A 19,509-nucleotide genomic window follows, 5' to 3' on the forward strand; every position below is an offset into this window, starting at 1 on the left:
TCACATGGTCCCACTCATTAAAGTAATGAATATTCACGCCTCTCCACTTCCATAAGTGTGGCTGCGTGGAGTTCATATTCATTACCTTAATGAGCGTGGCCCACGTGATCGCACGGCCGGAAGAGCTTCTGGCGCCGGACCAAGATGCAGCGAGGGCACGCAGGCAAGGTAAGTAGGATTTTTTTTTTTTTTTAAATATAGGAACCGTGCATGCAAGGATAGGGGATAAGGAGCCATGCATACAAGGACAGGGACTGGAGAGCCATGCATACAAAGACAGGGATGAGGGAGTCATGCATACAAGGATAGGGGATAAGGTGCCATGCATACAAAGATGGGGATAAAGAGCCATTCATACAAGGATACGGGATAAGGAGCCATGCATACAAGAATAGGTCATAAGGAGCCATGCATACAAGGATAGGGGATAAGGAACCATGCATACAAAGATGGGGATAAAGAGCCATTCATACAAGGATAGGAGATAAGCAGCCATGCAAACAAGGATAGGGGATAAGGAGCCATGCATACAAGGATAGGGGATAAGGAGCCATGCATACCAGAATAGGGATGAGGGGACAATGCATACCCAGACTCAAGTCAATAAGTACCCAGTTTTTCATGGCAAAATTAGGTGCCTCGGCTTATACTCGGGTCAACTTATACTTGAGTATACAGTATACGGTAAATAGAAAAATAAGCAGAAACTTTTCTTTTAGATAAGGTCATCAGCGCTGGGGTCACCGTGTCTGGAGGGGGCTCAGGACGTGAGCCCCCCCTTCACACCCAGTAGATGCCGGCTATGTTACATGACTGACATTTGTCTCCCAACAGCAGTGACTGGAGTTGAGCTCTGATCGCAGCTGTTAACCATTTAGATGCTGCTATCAATCTCTCAGAGCTGCTTTTCATATACAACAGACCAACAAACTACAGCTCACTATGTCTGCACGAGGTAAAAATCACTGTGACTGTTAGCAAACTATTAAAACATTTTCTATTATCTATCTATCTACCTATCTATTATCTATCTATCTATCTCTATTATCTATCATCCATCTACCTATCTAGCACCTGTCTGTCTGTCTCTTTATCTTGTTGAGCTAAAGTTTTTATATTTTTGATATAATTAAAACATTTTTGGTGTAATTTGGAGTATCACACTTAATAGAGTTAGAACGTGACGGGACACTTACCACTAACAATCAGATTGACAGCGTTTGTCACCTGCTCCGATCCGAGTCGGATACTACAGGAATATAGACCGGCATCGTCCTGCGTGACAACTGGTAGAGATAGTGACGCGTCTCCCTTCGCCAGCTGTTCTTCGGAGATGTGTGCACCAGGTCTGAAAGCAGTGATTGTGTCCACGTATGATAACACTTTTTTTCCGTTATGCTTCCAAAACACGTGCACCTGCGCAGGATCCACTGGGGTCACACCCAAAGAAAACATACATTGCAAGACGGCCGTGGTCCCGGGCTCAGACGTAATGGGAGCATTGGAGGTGGTGACCTGTAACTGAGCACCTGGGAGACACAGACCATTATAGACCATTACAGACTGTTACAGAGCGATATTGTATGCATCACTATAATAAATTAGGATCTTGAGGCAGAACAATATAGTTTGTGGTGACACCAGGGGAAAAGAGCCAGAACATCCGACAGTGTGTGACACAGACATTTCTAGTGGTTGGCAGTGATTGTACTGCAATATTATAATATCATCTTATGTGTGGAGCTTCAGTGTATATGGCCAGACTGCTGATAAGGGGGTCTCCAGATTACAAATCCAGACTGCTGTTATGGGGGGCTTCAGATTACAAATCCAGATTGCTGTTATAGGGGTCTCTAGACTACACATTCAGACTGTCGAAAAATACAAGACTTTTCGCTCTGTAACTTGGAAAATACAAGACTTTTCGATCTTTAACTTGGAAAATATGAGACTTTTCAGTCTCTAAGTCATCCTTCATCAGTCTTTATCTGGATTAGAGAATGAGCGCATATGCTACACTGGGAAAAGCCATGCGGTATCCACCACTATGCAGGAGAAAGTTTTTCCTTATGTCTGGGGATTTTATGTCAGTTGAAAATGCTCAATAAAAAAATAATAGATTGTGAATAGAGATGGTTGAACCCAAACAGTAAAGTTCGGCATCAGTGCCAAACACCTACTGTTCAGGCACGGATACGATCACGGACTTCACCAGGAAGCCCGTCTTAGGGTATGCTGCCACGGTCAGTAGACGCTGCAGGTTGGAGGCTCCATACATCCGAAGCGTCAAACCGACAGCGGCCAGATGTTGCAGCAAAATGGATGAGATTTCAAGAAATCCCATCTCCACTATGGGTGCACCGACGCCTCTGGCTTCACTGCGGAGACACGTTCCCGCACTTAATACGCATGTGACAAGATAATGCGGTTTTATTGCATCTAATGAAAGTATGTGGGTGATTTACGCAGTGGAGACTGAGCGTCTCCACTACATAAATAGACATGGGGTCTGGAAAGATGTGCCGCTTGTCCGTCTCTGCGGGGGAATTACGGCATGAGACAGAACGACAGACAGGTGAGGGATATTGTTGTTTTTAATTTTTTTTTATTACAGGAGACGAGGGCTTTGGTGGAATTAGATATTAGGTGAGTATAACTGTTTGGTATTTTTAAATAAAAAAGTAAAAGTGTGTTTTGTTTTATATCAAATAAAGAACTTTATTCTAGCTGTGTCTTTATTTACCATTATTACTGTAGGATTAGTAATGGATAGGTGTCTTATCGAACCCCACTTGCCACCACTACAGGGCAAGTGGGAAGAGCCAGGGAAAGCATCAGAAATGGCGCATGTGATAGATGTGCTTTTTATGGGCAGCTGAGAGATGCTATTTTTAGGTTGGGGGGTCAATATCCATGGCCTTTACCAACCTGAGAATACCAGCTGCCAGCTGTTTGCTTTAGCAAGGCTAGTTGTCAAAAATGGGGAGAACCTCAGGCTTTTTTTTTTTGTAATTATTAAAATAATTTAAAAAATCTGAGTGGGTACCCTTCTATTCTTGATAACCAGCCTTGCTGAAGCTGACAGCTGAGGTTTGCAGCCCCGAGATGTGAGTTTTGCCTGGCTGGTTATCAAAAATACAGTGGAACCCTCGCCATTTTTTTTTTCAAATTTACAGTGCAGTCGTCGGTTGATGAATACTCCCATCAGTTGCTCCTGCTATCAATGATATTAGCGGCAGCAGGCATTGGCTGATGGGAGCAGTAGTCCTAGGTGTCAGGGGGTCAGGTCTCTCCAGCAGCGTGTCATCGCTGATGTCACCAATGACGATGATGTCACAGGTTTTTTTTTAATGTTAAATGAGAATTGTACATGGCCTGATGAATTCATCATGAGAGTATGGCCTAAGAAAGGTGCTGCAGCATTGTTATATTTTGGGGAATGCAATGATTTAATTCATTCATATTCCCATCTCCAAGATCCTATCCCAATATGTAGCAGTTGTAATTATAATAATATTAGCGAATATCTCCAATGAGAAATATAGTATAGTTCTTCTAATTACATAGCTATGTCGCTTACCCCATGTGCGGGGCATTGCAGCAGCTTAGGTGTCAAGGTTGCACCCACTCATATAGTGACAGTTGTTAGTGGTAGTAACCATAGATACTTGATCTACTGCGATGCCCTGCACATGGATTAAGCGACATAGCAAATTAGAAGAACTATACTACATTTCTAATTGGAGGTATTTTCTAATATTATTATTATTATTGCACCTACTACATACTGGGATGGGATCTTGGGGATGGTAATAGCCCTTTAAAATAACAGACATGATAGGAGTAGTGGTAGATCCGCACAAGCCAAAATGATATAATATCACATTTTCATGCGTCTATAATAGTAGCCGTTCCTTGTAAGATTATGTTGCAGGATTTTCTGTGCCTGAATGTCTGTGCGGAGGGTCTGAATGGGGCAGACTGCACAACATGCATGGATTTCTGCAAACCCCATGAGTGATACATGTAATGAGAGAGAAGCTCAGGAACACACAATGATACCAGCAGTAGGATAGTACTCAGCGTCACGTCTGGAGACACAGGTGTATAGTATGTACAGACCCAAAGGATGAAACCGATGAATGTGGGTGAAGACCCTGTATAGACTATATGGATATCATCTTAGTATGTGCATCGTGGGATCCCAGGATGTCAAATGCTGCAGATGCTCCGCCGTCTACACACGAAGCATCACAAGGGCAAACGCTGTAATAGATCTCTGCAGAATGGATGCATCCTCATTAAAGCCATACTCACACGCAGCTGTCACCAGGAGCAGCAGGATCAGGAGCAGGGAGGACATGGCCACAGAAAATAAAGGAAAGGAGCAGGGCCTTGCAGATGTCCTACAAACCATTGTCAGTCACATCACAACCAGTTACACCGCCGTGTCTCCTCCTACAGGGGCTGGGAGACCTCATATGAGTGGTACAGGAATGCAAGCCCCCATATAAGAGACATAATGAGGATGGATGAAGGCAGCCTGCATGATCTGGGGGTGGATGTGACTGTTCAGGGACTTGTGTAGCTGCGAGGGAGAACACTGCGCTGTGCAACTGTAACACTGAATCTTAGAGATGAACAATTTTGTTTTCTCTACCCTGGTCCTGCAATCTGGTTCTCCTTGGCAGCCGGTCTTTACTTTTGTGCCCAGTATCCTTGGTGCCGCTCACGCTAACAAGGTGTCATCATGACGTCACAACTTCGTGGCACCTTGTAAGTGCCAGAGGCGCCAACGATGCCAGTCACAGAGGTGAAGACTGACTGCCATGGAGAACTGGACCAGGGAAGCATGAATGGAATTCCCAATCCCAACACTGAAAATACACTACCATTACACATAATAATCATGCACTCATCTTATGTTCTGTTCACACTTGCGTTATTTCTGTATTTCTGCTCCATTATAGGAACAGAATTTAAAAAATAATGGTAGTTCTGAATCTTGTGCATGTCTGACACGAGTGGGGCCACAGGGACTATAATGGGATTCATTTGGTTTTAGAAGGCCTTTAGAAGATAGTGGAAGAGGGTGGTGCTGTTATGGACAGTAAGGAACACGCTGTCACTTTAAGAGACTGCACCCCCTTGTCTAGCGTAATGGAATGTTCTGCTTCTCCCCTGCAATAGACTGTGAATGAACTGGACTGAGCAGAGGGTGGGGGTGGAGCCTGGACAGCGTGTGAGAACTGAGGCTGCTGCAGAGAGAACTTTGTGCTGTTTGCTGCAAGAGAGGACCCACGGCCTATAATGGAGTGGACTTGTGAAATTTGGCAACGTTCACATTTGCGATGTGCGGTGCTGCGTCGGCGACGCAACGCACAACGCAAACAAGAACGAATGCAAAACGCATAGTTTTGCGACGCATGCGTCCTTTTTTTGCCGGATTTTGGACGCAAAAAATGCATCTTGCTGCATCCTCTGCGCCCTAACACTTGCAGCAAAAAAGACGCATGCATCGCAAAACGCATGCAAACGCATGTCCATGCGCCCCCATGTTAAATATAGGGGCGCATGGCGCATGCGTCGCCGCGGCTGCGCCCGACGCAGCCCAGCAGAACGCTAATGTGAACGTAGCCTTTGACAGACCTTTCCGGGTGCAGCAAGAGTGGCTGTCCTGTGTGAGTTTGAGAAGCCACGAAGATACTGAGAAAGGGATTTACAGTTTCCAGGAGCACCTCCAGGACCCCGCAGCAAAGAGAAGACCACGTTTCACAGAGCTGGCAGAAAGCCATGCGCACCAGCGTACTAGACTGCTGGGGCCCCCTGGATCTGAGTCCCCAACATCACCGTGAGTTTGTTCCTGTTTTGTGCACATGTCAGGGCCTAGTGTAGGCTTTAATAGTCAGAACACGGCAGCCGTGAGGCCTGCTTAGTAAAGGCCAGGGAGGTTATACGTAGAGTAGCATTATTCTTTGTTTATTGTTTGCATTTACTTGTGTGACATATATTGAGTCTGTAACAGTTGGAGCAGCGTGCTATTTTACAGACAAACTAAAGAATATAACTTCTTATATCTTTTGCCATTGCATACCCCTGTTTGCATCTTCCTCATCCACTTCATTCCTTGCCTTTCAATAAATCTACCCTTTGTTGTTTGCACCTCATCTTGTGTACGGTAGTCTTCCTACACCATGGTGGTCCCCCGGCCATCGCTTCAGTGGTGCAACTCTAAGGTGGCCAGGGTGGTAATCGTGGCAAAGAGCTGTAGTGTTCCCACACCCTGGCACCCCAAAGATGAAACACAATGTCCCTTTTGCTGCATGTGCAGCGTGAGCAACAGTACACTCACATTGACTGTCAGAGTCCCCTCGGCTTCTGTCACTCTGGGTCCGTATCCACGAGCTCCACAAGCCATTCCAGAGACAATGTCCTTTTTCAACAGTTCAACTTTACTTAGCAGAAGAGTATCCATCAGAAATGTGGCACAGTGCATACAGAATTATTATTATTACAGAATAGCATCTCTCAAGCTTTCCCTGCCTTCCCGGCTACCTCTGTTCTTCCTGGCAATCTCTGCCTCGCTTCTGACAATCCCTGCCTCGCTTCTGGCAATTCCTGCCTAGCTGGACAATCTCTGCTCTGTTTCAGCAATCACTGCTCTTCTCGGACATTCCCTGTCCCTTTCCTACAATCACTGCTCTTCTCAGACAATCCCTGTCTCTTCTGTGTATTTAGGCCCAACAGCCTCCTGCCATTCCCCTGGTCCAGCTTCGAGTTAAAGGGTAACAGGCCCACCGTCTCAGCTTCAAATAGTCCCTTCCATAAGCTTCAGATCCTTCTTGGAATGCTTTTGTTTAAGCTGTTGACCGCCTGCATGACACTCAGCCTGGGGCCCCTTCTTGCTGAAGCAACCTTATCCCCACGGTTGTAAGACTGTCCTTGATCACTGCTGCATCAGCTTGCCTGGTCTCTGCGCTCTAACCAGGAACTGTCTTTGCTATATCCCACCGCTCTATCTTGCACTAGTTTGTGACTCCTCCCAGTCTAGAAAACCCCTATGCTAGCTATATGTACTCTAAGACTCTTATTACCTATCACTAATGTGCCCCACTAATCTAGCCCGACTATTATCCTATGCTAACTGCTATCCTATCCCTAAAATTATAAACAGTACATATCAAATACATACACAACAATGTTACATGAATACATTAACAAGGTACCACACGCAATCCATATGAACAGTGTTCAAAGAGGGGGAAGTCATGTGGCAACCTGTCACCTCCTTACACTCCTCCCTTCTAAAATATGGTCGTCCCCAACCTTGGTAGCACCTTTAACTTAAAACTGTTAGCATTTTTACAGTTAATACATTCTATGTCCAACGCTGCTGGTGGGTCACCCATGACCTCGGTTCCACTCGGTTGGAACATAGAGTTCAAATTCTTTTAACACGGGTCCGACTGACCCCAGTCCTCTTGCTTCTAGGACCCGTACACCTAAGGTGCTTACTAACCACAGTCCAGCTCGTGAGCCAGTCCTTTTCCTGCTCCAGGTATCCAAACACAGGAAATCAATGACAATAAACACACCGGGCCCAGTAACCAACTCAGCAACAGTCCATATAGTCAGGGTCCCTATATATGACCTAAGGATAAGCCATCAATATAAAAAAAATCCTATGCAACCCTTTAACCAGAGTATTGTTTCCTTTACTATGAGGATTATAGGCATCCCAGGATTTTTCCCAGTCTGTCTGAGAACATCGTACTCTAGCAATAATTTTACACAAGTTTACAACTTTAACCCTTTTACCCCCAAAGGTGGCTTTCACATTAATGACCAGGTCAATTTTTACAATTCTGACCCCTGTCACTTTATGAGGTTATACCTCTGGAACGCTTCAATGGATTCTGGTGATTCTGAGACTGTTTTCATGACATATTGTACTTCATGATAATGGCAAAATTTCTTCAATATGACTTGCATTGATTTGAGAAAAAAAATAGAAATTTGGTGAAAATTGTGAAAATTTAGCAACTTTCCAACTTTGAATTTTCATGCCCTTAAATCACAGAGATATGTTACACAAAATACTTAGTAAGTAACATTTCCCACATGTCTACTTTACATCAGCCCAATTTTGGAAACATCTTTTTTTTGTTAGGAAAAATTATAAGGGTTAAAAGTTGACCAACGATTGATCATTTTTCCAACAAAATTTTCAAACCCCTTTTTTTTAGGGACCACCTCGCATTTGAAGTTACTTTCAGGGGTCTATATGATAGAAATACCCAAAATTGACATCATTCTAAAAACTGCACTCCTCAAGGTGCTCAAAACCACATTCAAGATGATTATTAACCTTTCAGGTGCTTCATAGGAATTTTTGGAATGTGGAAAAAAAATGAACATTTAACTTTTTCACAAAAAAATGTGTTTTATTTCAGATACAATTTTTTTATTTTGACAAGGGTAACAGGAAAAAATGGGCCCCAAAATTTGTTTTGTAATTTTTCTTGAGAGTGCTGATGCCCCATATGAAGGAGAAAACTACAGTTTGGGCGCATGGCAGAGCTCGGAAGGGAAGGAGCGCCACTTGACTTTTTGAATGGAAAACAAAAGCAGTGTTATATATCTTTTATTATAGGAATAGTGGTGTCTGGACGTTTTCAGCATGTAACAAACTTTAACAAAATAATTAATCATCGCAGATTCCCTAAAATCATTACAAGCAAAAGAGCAATACAACAATAAATGGTAACAACGTCACACACGTCGGATTATAGCAGTGTAAGGTCCATGTACACAAGGCAAAGAGCCACCTTTTCAGCTTTTTAACAAATGGCAAATGTGTACAAAGTTACTGAGGTATTTGCTGACTTTTTCTGTGCCAAATGTCTATGAATGTTGCTCAAAGTATTAATTGTGGTTTTTTTTTTGCTATTTTTATAACTTTAACCATTTTATTTCCTGCAACATTTTAGCACAAAAGAAAAGTTGCAGGTTTAAGAAAAAGTTGCAAAAATTGTGAAAAAAAAAATCAAACGTGTTGACTGGAGTACATTTGCAAAAGTGTTCTCAACATTTTGAAAAGTTGCATATGATGAATCAGGTAAAACATCTTTAAACCCTAAGCCACGCATGCAGCGACGAACTAAAAAAATGAAGAAAAAACAGACAAAATGATAAAAGTAGACTTAAAAAGGGTGCAAATGGAAAAAATGAATTTGGTGGGAAAACTGAATAAAAATCAGGCGCAAATGCAATACTGAATCAAGCTCTGAGTTTTCTGGGACTGGAAACATTGTCTTCTAGTGTTGTAGCATTTTAGTCGCTGGTCTCTTCCGTGTTGTTTCTTCTCTTTCTTTCAATTTTCTTTTTATTGAAGAAAAAGGAATCACAATTGAACAGGAATTGAAAAATAGCCAGAGGAAGTTTCAAACAACATTAGGTATCCAATGGGACAATAACAAAAGTCCAACAAGATGTAGGGATACGATAAATTTGAAGAACTGGAAAAGGGTTCTGGATCAAACTTTGACATAGATTCAGAAGAAAGGGAAACTAGCAAAGGTGATTAGAGAAACAGTGGAAACATTAGAAACATGAGTAAAGTTTTAAGATAGTAGAAAGATTGAGAGGGTTATAGGAAAGAGGGGGGGGTGAGGTAAGAAAGGAGAGGGAGCTAAAGGGGGGGCTTGGAGGAGGGAGGGGGGAGGGGGAAAAAAGGACCGATGGTGGAGATGAAATTAAAAGATGAAGTCGAGAATGATAATGAGGGGGGGCTCGGCATATAGGATCTGATGGGTTGAGGTGGATTCAGGTATCCTCCGGTAATGTTGATAAGAAGTCAGGACTGGAGCGGAAGGTAATCCACGGTTTCCAGGTAAGTCTAAACGAGGTGAGGGATTCTTGTGTATTGGCAACTAACTCAGCAGTGTGGTATAGAAGGTCAATTTTATCTAGTACTTGTTTTTTGGTGGGTGTGAGAGTAGATTTCCAGAAAGTGGGGATTAGATATTTCCCGGCTGCTATTATGTTGCTTGCTAGTTTCGAGGCCGGGGAATTCTCGGGCCATAGGGGTTGGTTAAGGAGAGTAGATTGAGGAAGTAAGAGAGTGTTTTGATCTAGCACCTTAGAGATTACGTTCGAGACCATTTGCCAAAAGGGGACAATTTTTGGGCAAGACCACTAGATGTGCAGATAGGAGCCTGAGTCTGAACGGCATCTCCAGCACAGATCGGGAGTGGAGGGGTGCCAATGATGGAGTTGGGTTGGAGTGCGGTACCACCTAGATATTACCTTATATGAGTTTTCTTGTATTTTTACGCATTGTGAGGGTCCGTGAGATTTGTTGTAGATAGAGGCAATCTGGTCGTCCGTGAAAGAGATGGTGAGATCTCTCTCCCAGAGACCTATGAAGGCTCTTTTGACATCGGCGCCATCCATCAACGGAAGGTTGTAAATTTTTTATAGGACTTTTTTGGGTGGGTTTTTGTGGGCGCAAAATTGTTCGAAGGGAGTCAGAGGGCGGAGCAAATCTAACTGTCTTTTGTGCTTATGGCAGTAATCTTTTAATCTTTTGTAGTGAAGAAAAGAAATATTTAATTGTGGGTTCGAGGCCTGGAATTCAGCGAGGCTCATTAGGGACCCGTCGATAAAAAGAGTGTCAAGCGGTATAGGAGAGTTAAAGTTACTGGTGGAGCTGGGGGGATCTTTAGGTAATTTAAATGGGATGGGACCCGCGATGTCTTGTATCGTCAGAATTGGGGAGGTAGGCAGGGTGAATTTGGGAAATTCTGTTCTCCAAATTTTGAGAATAGCGGTTGTAATTTCGTTGAGTAGCAGTTGGTCTAGGTTTGTGTGGTTATACAGAAGGGCTAATGTCCTAAGGGGAATAGGGGCTAGATGTTCTTCAATTGGTATCCACATTTTTTCTGAAGGATTTCTAATCCAATCTACTACTCTAGTGAGCATCGCTGCTCGGTAGTATTTGAAGATATCCGGGGCCCCCATTCCTCCTTTTGACTTCTGCATGGCAAGAGAATTGGCATTGATTCGTGGGCGTTTGCCATTCCAGATGTAGTTAATGAAAAAAGAGTTTATCTTCGATAGATAGTGCTTTGGGATGTAGATGGGGAGCACCTGGAATAAATATAAGAATTTGGGTAAGATAATACTTTTCAAGAGGTTTTTTCTGCCCATCCAAGATAGGAAGGGGGCTCTCCAGGACTGTACCGTGGAGGTAGCTTGTTTCAACAGGGGGATGATATTAAGTTCCAGAAGTTCCCCCGTCGATCTCCCGATCTTAATCCCTAGGTTGGTGATGAAACTCGAGGGCCATTTGAAGGGGTATAGTTTTTTTAATTTGTCTATAGCGGGGTTGGGGATATTAATGCTGAGACCTTCCGATTTAGTAATGTTGATTTTGTAGTTAGAAAGCTTCCCGTATAGGTCTAATATGCGGACGAAGGCAGGGATGCCCTCCTCGGGAACCGATAGGAATACCAAGAGATCATCAGCGAACGCTGCAGATTTATGGTGAAAACTACCTATCTGGATTCCCTTAATGCCTGGATCTTGTTGGATGCTCTGAATGAGAGGCTCCATGGCCAATACATATAGAATCGGAGAGAGAGGGCATCCCTGCCTCGTGCCATTTTGAATGGAGAAAGGGTCCGATAGTAGATTGTTTATTCTTAAACGGGCAGTGGGGGTAGTGTACATTTGGAAAATGGCATCTACAAGTTGAGGGGGGATGTGAAAAGCAAGAAGTGTTTCTCGAAGGAATATCCAGTCCACCCTGTCAAAGGCCTTTTCAGCGTCTGTTCCCAGTAGGACGAGTGGGGTTTTCCGTATTTTTGCGTACTGAATAAGGTGAAGAATTCTAGCTGTATTGTCCCTTCCCTCACGTCCTATCATGAAGCCCGATTGATTGAGAGAAATGAGTTGTGGCATGAGCTCCGCCAATCTCCCCGCAATAAGACTGGCATAAATTTTTAGATCAACATTGAGTAGGGAGATAGGCCTATAGCTTCCACAGCATTCTGGGTCTTTACCTTCTTTATGAAGAAGAGAAATGTGGGCTTCTAGTGACTGAGAAGGGAAAGGATTCCCACCCAGGACTGCGTTACAGACGTTCAGGAGGTACGGGCCTAAGATATCAGCAAAGGTTTTGTAATAGATTTTAGGGAGCCCATCTGGGCCAGGGGCCTTAAGGTACCTTCACACTTAGCGACGCTGCAGCGATACCGACAACGATCCGGATCGCTGCAGCGTCGCTGTTTGGTCGCTGGAGAGCTGTCACACAGACCGCTCTCCAGCGACCAACAATGCCGGTAACCAGGGTAAACATCGGGTAACTAAGCGCAGGGCCGCGCTTAGTAACCCGATGTTTACCCTGGTTACCATCCTAAAAGTAAAGAAAAACAAACAGTACATACTTACCTACAGCCGTCTGTCCTCCAGCGCTGTGCTCTGCTCTCCTCCTGTACTGTCTGTGTGAGCACAGCGGCCGGAAAGCAGAGCGGTGACGTCACCGCTCTGCTTTCCGGCTGACCGACGCTCACAGCCAGTACAGGAGGAGAGCAGAGCACAGCGCTGGAGGACAGACGGCTGTAGGTAAGTATGTAGTGTTTGTTTTTTTTTACTTTTAGGATGGTAACCAGGGTAAACATCGGGTTACTAAGCGCGGCCCTGCGCTTAGTTACCCGATGTTTACCCTGGTTACCAGTGAAGACATCGCTGGATCGGTGTCACACACGCCGATCCAGCGATGTCAGCAGGAGTCCAGCGACGAAATAAAGTTCTGGACTTTATTCAGCGACCAACGATCTCCCAGCAGGGGCCTGATCGTTGGTCGCTGTCACACATAACGATTTCATTAACGATATCGTTGCTACGTCACAAAAAGCAACGATATCGTTAACAATATCGTTATGTGTGAAGGTACCTTTACCCCTACCCCCCCCCCCCTTCAGACAGGGTGGACTGGAGGTCTGAGAGGTCGAAGGGCCTGAGTAGGCAATCTTGCTGGAGGTTGGTTAGTTTAGGGAGGTGTAAGGAGGATAAGAAAGCTTGGACATGGGATCTCCTCTGATTTTTATCTTCTGTTGTGTCATTGTCGGAGTTGGTATAGGTCTTTATAGAAGGACAGAAAGGAGTCGGTGATTTGATTTTAATGCTGGAGGACTTTGCCATCTTTAGATTTGATTCTGTGGATAAATGTACGGGTTTGGCGTTTTTTGATCAGCGAGATCATGAGTTTAGAGGCTTTGTCTCTGTGAGCAAAGATTTTGTTTTTCCAGGATAGATAATGTTTGGAAGACTGTGTGTTGAGGAGGTTCCTGAGAGATTGGCGTTTCTCGGTGAGTTGGGTGAGTGTAGTTTGAAAGAGTTCCTTTTTGTGTTGGGTATCCAGAGCTACGATATCATTGTATAAGGCAAGGATTTTTGATTTCCTTTGTTTGTTTAGGAAAGAGGCAATTGAAATAAAAACCCCTCGGATTGTGGCCTTATGTGCTTCCCATAACACGGGAGGAGCTATGTCTGGAGAAGCGTTAATATTGAAAAACTCTTGAAGCGACTCACGGATACGGTTTTTGAATTCCTCGCTATGTAGTATGGACTCATTGAGCCTCCATGAGTTGAAACTAGAGCATGGTTTGTGAAATTCTAATTTAGTCAGTACCACAGAGTGGTCCGAGTGTATGGCAGGGATTATTTCAGCTTTTAATGTGGAAGGTAGAATGGATCTGGATACCAGTATGTAGTCAAGGCGGTGATAGGAATTATGGGGATGCGAGTAATATGTGAAATCAATATCAGAAGGGTGCAGATATCTCCAGGCATCGATCAGCTCTAATGAATGAATGGTTGATTTAAGGCGCGCCAAATCTTTCAGAGAAATAGAGCTTTTTTTTGTAGATGTGTCCAGAGATGGATCTAGAGCGACATTCAGATCACCCCCTAGGATGACTACACCTTCCTGGAATGTACGTAGGAGGGATAAGGCTTTGCGAAGCCATTTCAGGTGGCGTTTGTTGGGGGCATATAGACTGCCTAGGGTCACCATGTTACCGGCTATAAGCCCCTTGATGAAAACGTAACGGCCTTCAGGATCAATCTTGCTGTCTAGGAGGAGGAAGGGGACATCCCTAGCAAGGGCTATTGAGACGCCTCTAGATCCTTTTTGGGGGGAGCTAGCGTGGAACCATCTGTCAAAGAAGCATTTCTCAAAGGAAGGGGTCTTGTCGGGGATGAAATGGGTCTCTTGCAAGAGTAGTATATCGTAGCCTGATTTTTTGAAGAAGGCAAGTGTTTGTGACCTTGGGATTGGGGAGTTTAGACCGTGTGAGTTGTGTGAAATAATCTGAAAAGACTTACGGTTTACCGTCATGGTGGAAGTGATTGAAGGCAAGTTGGATGAGGATGAGACTCGACCATCGGATCCAAAGGAGGGAAAACAAGGAGAGGGGTGGGAGAGATGGATGAGAAAGAGGGGGTTAGAATGGTAGATACACAGTAGTAAAAAAACCATTGACGTAGAGCATGAGGGTAGATAACCTTAAGTGAGGGGGAAAACATTGCAATTTTAACATCTAGGGAGGGAGAAAAAAGGGGATCAAGTAAAGGGAGTTATAATTAGCTTCATGGTATAGGAGGCTAAGACTCCTAAATTGGCGGTGATAACGCTGCACAAGTATTTAACTTTATGGGCTAGTGATAAATGTCACAAAGCCCTTGAAACCATAAAGAACGTAGAGAAGTAGGTAAACAAAAAAGAAAAACGTTAGTGATTTTCCATTGTTCATCCGCCGGGATCATCTTCCTCGTCCCTAGGTGGCGTGCCTTTTGAAGAGCGACGTTTTGATCTTGAGGATTTCGGGGTAGATGCGTCTTGCCACGGAGGGGGAATGGGGAGAGGTTTCAGACGGTGGGCCTCACAAGTAGTTTCTAGGACAAGCGGTTGGTCGAGTTGAATCTCCAAGGCTTCGCAGACAGATTTAATATCGGCGGTAGATTTAATAAGAAATTTCCGATCTTTTGCGGATATGGAGATACCAAAGGGGAAGAGCCAGCGATAAGGATAATGCCTTTGTTGAAGGATTGAGGTGAGAGGTCTTAAAAGGCGTCTTTTATAGAGCGTGGAGGCAGAGAGGTCTTGGAAAATTTGGATTGGGGTTCCTCCAAAAGTGATCGAGTCTGCTTCTCTGGCTCTTTTCAGAAGTAGGTCTTTTGTTCTGAAGTCGAGGAAACGACATAAGACATCTCGAGGAGCTTCGTCGGGCTTCGGTTTGGGCCTCAGTGCTCTGTGGACTCTCACCATATCAAGTTCTGATGAGTCTGAGGAAGTAAGGATTGAGTGAAAGATTTCAGTGACGGTGGAAATCAGGGCATCTGGAAGTATGGACTCGGGGACACCTTTGAGTCTCAGATTGTTCCTTCTTTCCCTATTTTCATGGTCTTCCAGTATGGTATATATCTTATTGATGTGGTCCTCATGCCGTTTATGGCAAGTTAGATTGGAGTTAGAGCTTTGGACTATTTCCGCATGGGAGGCCTCTATCGCTTCAATTCTGTGTCCCAGTTGGCTGAGGTCTTGCTTGATGGTAGAGAGATCTCTGCTTATGGGTTCTAATGTTTTGCCTAGAATCCTTTTAATAAATGATCTCGTTACCAGATCACCCTTGTCCTGGTCGTCATTGTCTCCGTCGCTCTCTTGTTCGGATTCTGAGTAAGTTTCTGGATCTTTCCCTATTGAGTGAGAGGATTTAGCAGAGTTGGATGTGTTGCCTTGCTTTTTCAGGAATTTATCCATGTCTGCAAGAGGTTTGGAGCTGGTGGACTTTAACCCCGATCTCGTCAGCTTTAGTGAGGGTTTCACCATCATGCTTGAGGTGTGCAGCAAATAATGAGAACTCCCAGATCACCCTCAGTTTCTCCCAGGTGTGGGTTTACATCTTATGGGGGTTGGTGAGGAACCAAGGAAGAGAGATTAGGTGAAGCTTAAAATTGGCTTTTATAGGGAGCTAGTAACACATCCACCGTTATCGTGCCAACCTAATGGATGTTAATCAGGTGGGTATGGGGCAGCAGGAGATAAGTTGTACTTGTGGTCTGTATATAAAGAGTTAACTCAGCACAAGAAGTAGCTTTCTGTTTATGTGTAATCAGGTACTGTTGCCCTCAGCATCCACATTAAACTGTTCCAGTCCAGCAAGGGTTAAACAATTGGGTATGGGGCAGCAGGAGGTGAAGTGTGTTTATGGGTTGCAGACTTGAAGGGATCCCAACATGAGGTGCAGTCCCTGCACTGCACACCCCCTCCACAGCCAGACAGAGCTTCTTATCTGTCACGGGGGTTGTTTTCACTCTGTGCGGCTAATTATTTTTCGTGGGAATCAGGAGCAGAGCAGCCTGTTGCTGCTTTTTTAAGCTGTGTGCAATTTTGTTGCTTGGTTACACTCTGTATCCCTCCGCCCTGTATATAGTGCGAGGTGCCTGCAGCATCTGTTCTAATGCAGTCTGGTGAGACTCCTGGGAGTAAAAAATAGTGCAGGGGTATGACTTGGGCTGCTGGTCCCTCTGCTCTTCACTGCACACTAAATCCCGGGGTTCCAATGCAGGTGAGACTACCACGCTGTTGTTAGTTAGTTGGCAGCGTTAGGTAGTGCAGGCGCGCAGCTAGGAGTGCGTGTCCTTCCGCCCTGCACACAGTGCTGCTGGTGGGACGTTTGGGAGATGTAAATAGTGCAGGGGAATGACTGGAGCTGCGGATCCCTCCGCCCTGCACTAGATGTCGGCTGCTGATGAAGCTGAGCGGCCGGAACTACTTCACTGCTGTCACTTGCAGTGATGTGTGCTTCCGCCCCTGATTTTAACCCCTTCATGACCCAGCCTATTTTGACCTTAAAGACCTTGCCGTTTTTTGCAATTCTGACCAGTGTCCCTTCATGAGGTAATAACTCAGGAACGCTTCAATGGATCCTAGCGGTTCTGAGATTGTTTTTTCGTGACATATTGGGCTTCATATTAGTGGTAAATTTAGGTCAATAAATTCTGTGTTTATTTGTGATAAAAACCGAAATTTGGCGAAAATTTTGAAAATTTCGCAATTTTCACATTTTGAATTTTTATTCTGTTAAACCAGAGAGTTATGTGACACAAAATAGTTAATAAATAACATTTCCCACACGTCTACTTTACATCAGCACAATTTTGGAAACAAAATTTTTTTTTGCTAGGAAGTTATAAGGGTTAAAATTTGACCAGCGATTTCTCATTTTTACAACGAAATTTACAAAACCATTTTTTTTAGGGACCACCTCACATTTGAAGTCAGTTTGAGGGGTCTATATGGCTGAAAATACCCAAAAGTGACACCATTCTAAAAACTGCACCCCTCAAGGTGCACAAAACCACATTCAAGAAGTTTATTAACCTTTCAGGTGCTTCACAGCAGCAGAAGCAACATGGAAGGAAAAAATGAACATTTAACTTTTTAGTCACAAAAATGATTTTTCAGCAACAATTTTTTTATTTTCCCAATGGTAAAAGGAGAAACTGAACCACGTACGTTGTTGTCCAATTTGTCCTGAGTACGCTGATACCTCATATGTGGGGGTAAACCACTGTTTGGGCGCACGGCAGGGCTTGGAAGGGAAGGAGCGCCATTTGACTTTTTGAATGAAAAATTGGCTGCACTCTTTAGCGGACACCATGTCACATTTGGAGAGCCCCCGTGTGCCTAAAAATTGGAGCTCCCCCACAAGTGACCCCATTTTGGAAACTAGACGCCCCAAGGAACTTATCTAGATGCATAGTGAGCCCTTTAAACCCCCAGGTGCTTCACAAATTGATCCGTAAAAATGAAAAAGTACTTTTTTTCACAAAAAAATTCTTTTAGCCTCAATTTTTTCATTTTCACATGGACAACAGGATAAAATGGATCCTAAAATTTGTTTGGCAATTTCTCCTGAGTACACCGATACTTCACATGTGGGGGTAAACCACTGTTTGGGCACATGGTAAGGCTCGGAAGGGAAGGAGCGCCATTTGACTTTTTGAATGAAAAATTATCTCCATCGATAGCGGACACCATGTCGCGTTTGGAGAGACCCTGTGTGCTTAAACATTGGAGCTCCCCCACAAGTGACCCCATTTTGGAAACTGGACCCCCCAAGGAACTTATCTAGATGCCTAGTGAGCACTTTAAACCCTCAGGTGCTTCACAAATTGATCCGTAAAAATGAAAAAGTACTTTTTTTTCACAAAAAATTTATTTTCGCCTCAATTTTTTCATTTTCACATGGGCAATAGGATAAAATGGATCCTAAAATTTGTTGAGCAATTTCTCCCGAGTACGCCGATACCTCATATGTGGGGGTAAACCACTGTTTGGGCACACGGCAGGGCTCGGAAGGGAAGGCGCGCCTTTTAACTTTTTGAATGGAAAATTAGCTCCAATTGTTAGCGGACACCATGTCGCATTTGGAGAGCCCCTGTGTGCCTATGCAATGGAGCTCCCCCACAAGTGACCCCATTTTGGAAACTAGACCCCCCAAGGAACTTATCTAGATGCATACTGAGCACTTTAAACCCCCAGGTGCTTCACAGAAGTTTATAATGCAGAGCCATGAAAATAAAAAATAATTTTTCTTTTCTCAAAAATGATTTTTTAGCCTGGAATTTCCTATTTTGCCAATGGTAATAGGAGAAATTGGACCACAAATGTTGTTGTCCAGTTTGTCCTGAGTATGCAGATACCCCATATGTGGGGGTAAACCACTGTTTGGGCGCACGGCAGGGCTCAGAAGGGAAGGCACGCCATTTGGCTTTTTAAATGGAAAATTATCTCCAATCATTAGCGGACACCATGTCGCGTTTGGAGAGCCCCTGTGTGCCTAAACATTGGAGATCCCCCACAAATTACCCCATTTTGGAAACTAGACCCCCAAAGGAACTAATCTAGATGTGTAGTGAGCACTTTGAACCCTCAAGTGCTTCACAGAAGTTTATAACGCAGAGCCATGAAAATAAAAAAAAAAATTATTTTCTCAAAAATGAATTTTAGCCCGCAATTTTTTATTTTCCCAAGGGTAACAGGAGAAATTTGACCCCAAAAGTTGTTGTCCAGTTTCTCCTGAGTACGCTGATACCCCATATGTGGGGGTAAACCACTGTTTGGGCGCACGGCAGGGCTCAGAAGGGAAGGCACGCCATTTGGCTTTTTAAATGGAAAATTATCTCCAATCATTAGCGGACACCATGTCGCGTTTGGAGAGCCCCTGTGTGCCTAAACATTGGAGATCCCCCACAAATTACCCCATTTTGGAAACTAGACCCCCAAAGGAACTAATCTAGATGTGTAGTGAGCACTTTGAACCCTCAAGTGCTTCACAGAAGTTTATAACGCAGAGCCATGAAAATAAAAAAAAAAAATTATTTTCTCAAAAATGAATTTTAGCCCGCAATTTTTTATTTTCCCAAGGGTAACAGGAG

The 19,509-nt window shown here is 44.0% G+C and overlaps 2 protein-coding genes across 3 annotated transcripts in view; one reads left to right on the forward strand and one right to left on the reverse strand.

The window, feature by feature from the left end:
* The window catches only part of LOC138645492 (uncharacterized), a 134,980-nt gene that overhangs the window by 60,743 nt on the left and 54,728 nt on the right, over positions 1-19,509 (reverse strand). The window contains exons 1-2 of one of the 2 annotated variants that reach the window (XM_069734856.1): positions 4,318-4,537; positions 1,197-1,529 (exon numbers count right to left, since the gene is read on the reverse strand). In XM_069734856.1, coding sequence (XP_069590957.1) covers positions 1,197-1,529; positions 4,318-4,417 — 433 coding nt within the window. In that variant the 5' untranslated portion in view covers positions 4,418-4,537. Of the gene's footprint in view, positions 1-1,196; positions 1,530-4,317; positions 4,538-19,509 lie in introns of those variants that run through there. The other variant, XM_069734855.1, reaches the window with a different exon arrangement.
* LOC138645495 (dentin matrix acidic phosphoprotein 1-like) overlaps positions 3,638-19,509 on the forward strand; it is a 48,108-nt gene continuing 32,236 nt past the window's right edge. The window contains exon 1 of the mRNA XM_069734858.1: positions 3,638-3,746. The gene's annotated coding sequence lies outside the window, so the exon portion shown is untranslated. The remainder of the gene's footprint in view (positions 3,747-19,509) is intronic.

Source organism: Ranitomeya imitator, chromosome 7 (assembly GCF_032444005.1).
Source record: "Ranitomeya imitator isolate aRanImi1 chromosome 7, aRanImi1.pri, whole genome shotgun sequence".
In the NCBI taxonomy this organism is placed as follows: Eukaryota; Metazoa; Chordata; class Amphibia; order Anura; family Dendrobatidae; genus Ranitomeya; species Ranitomeya imitator.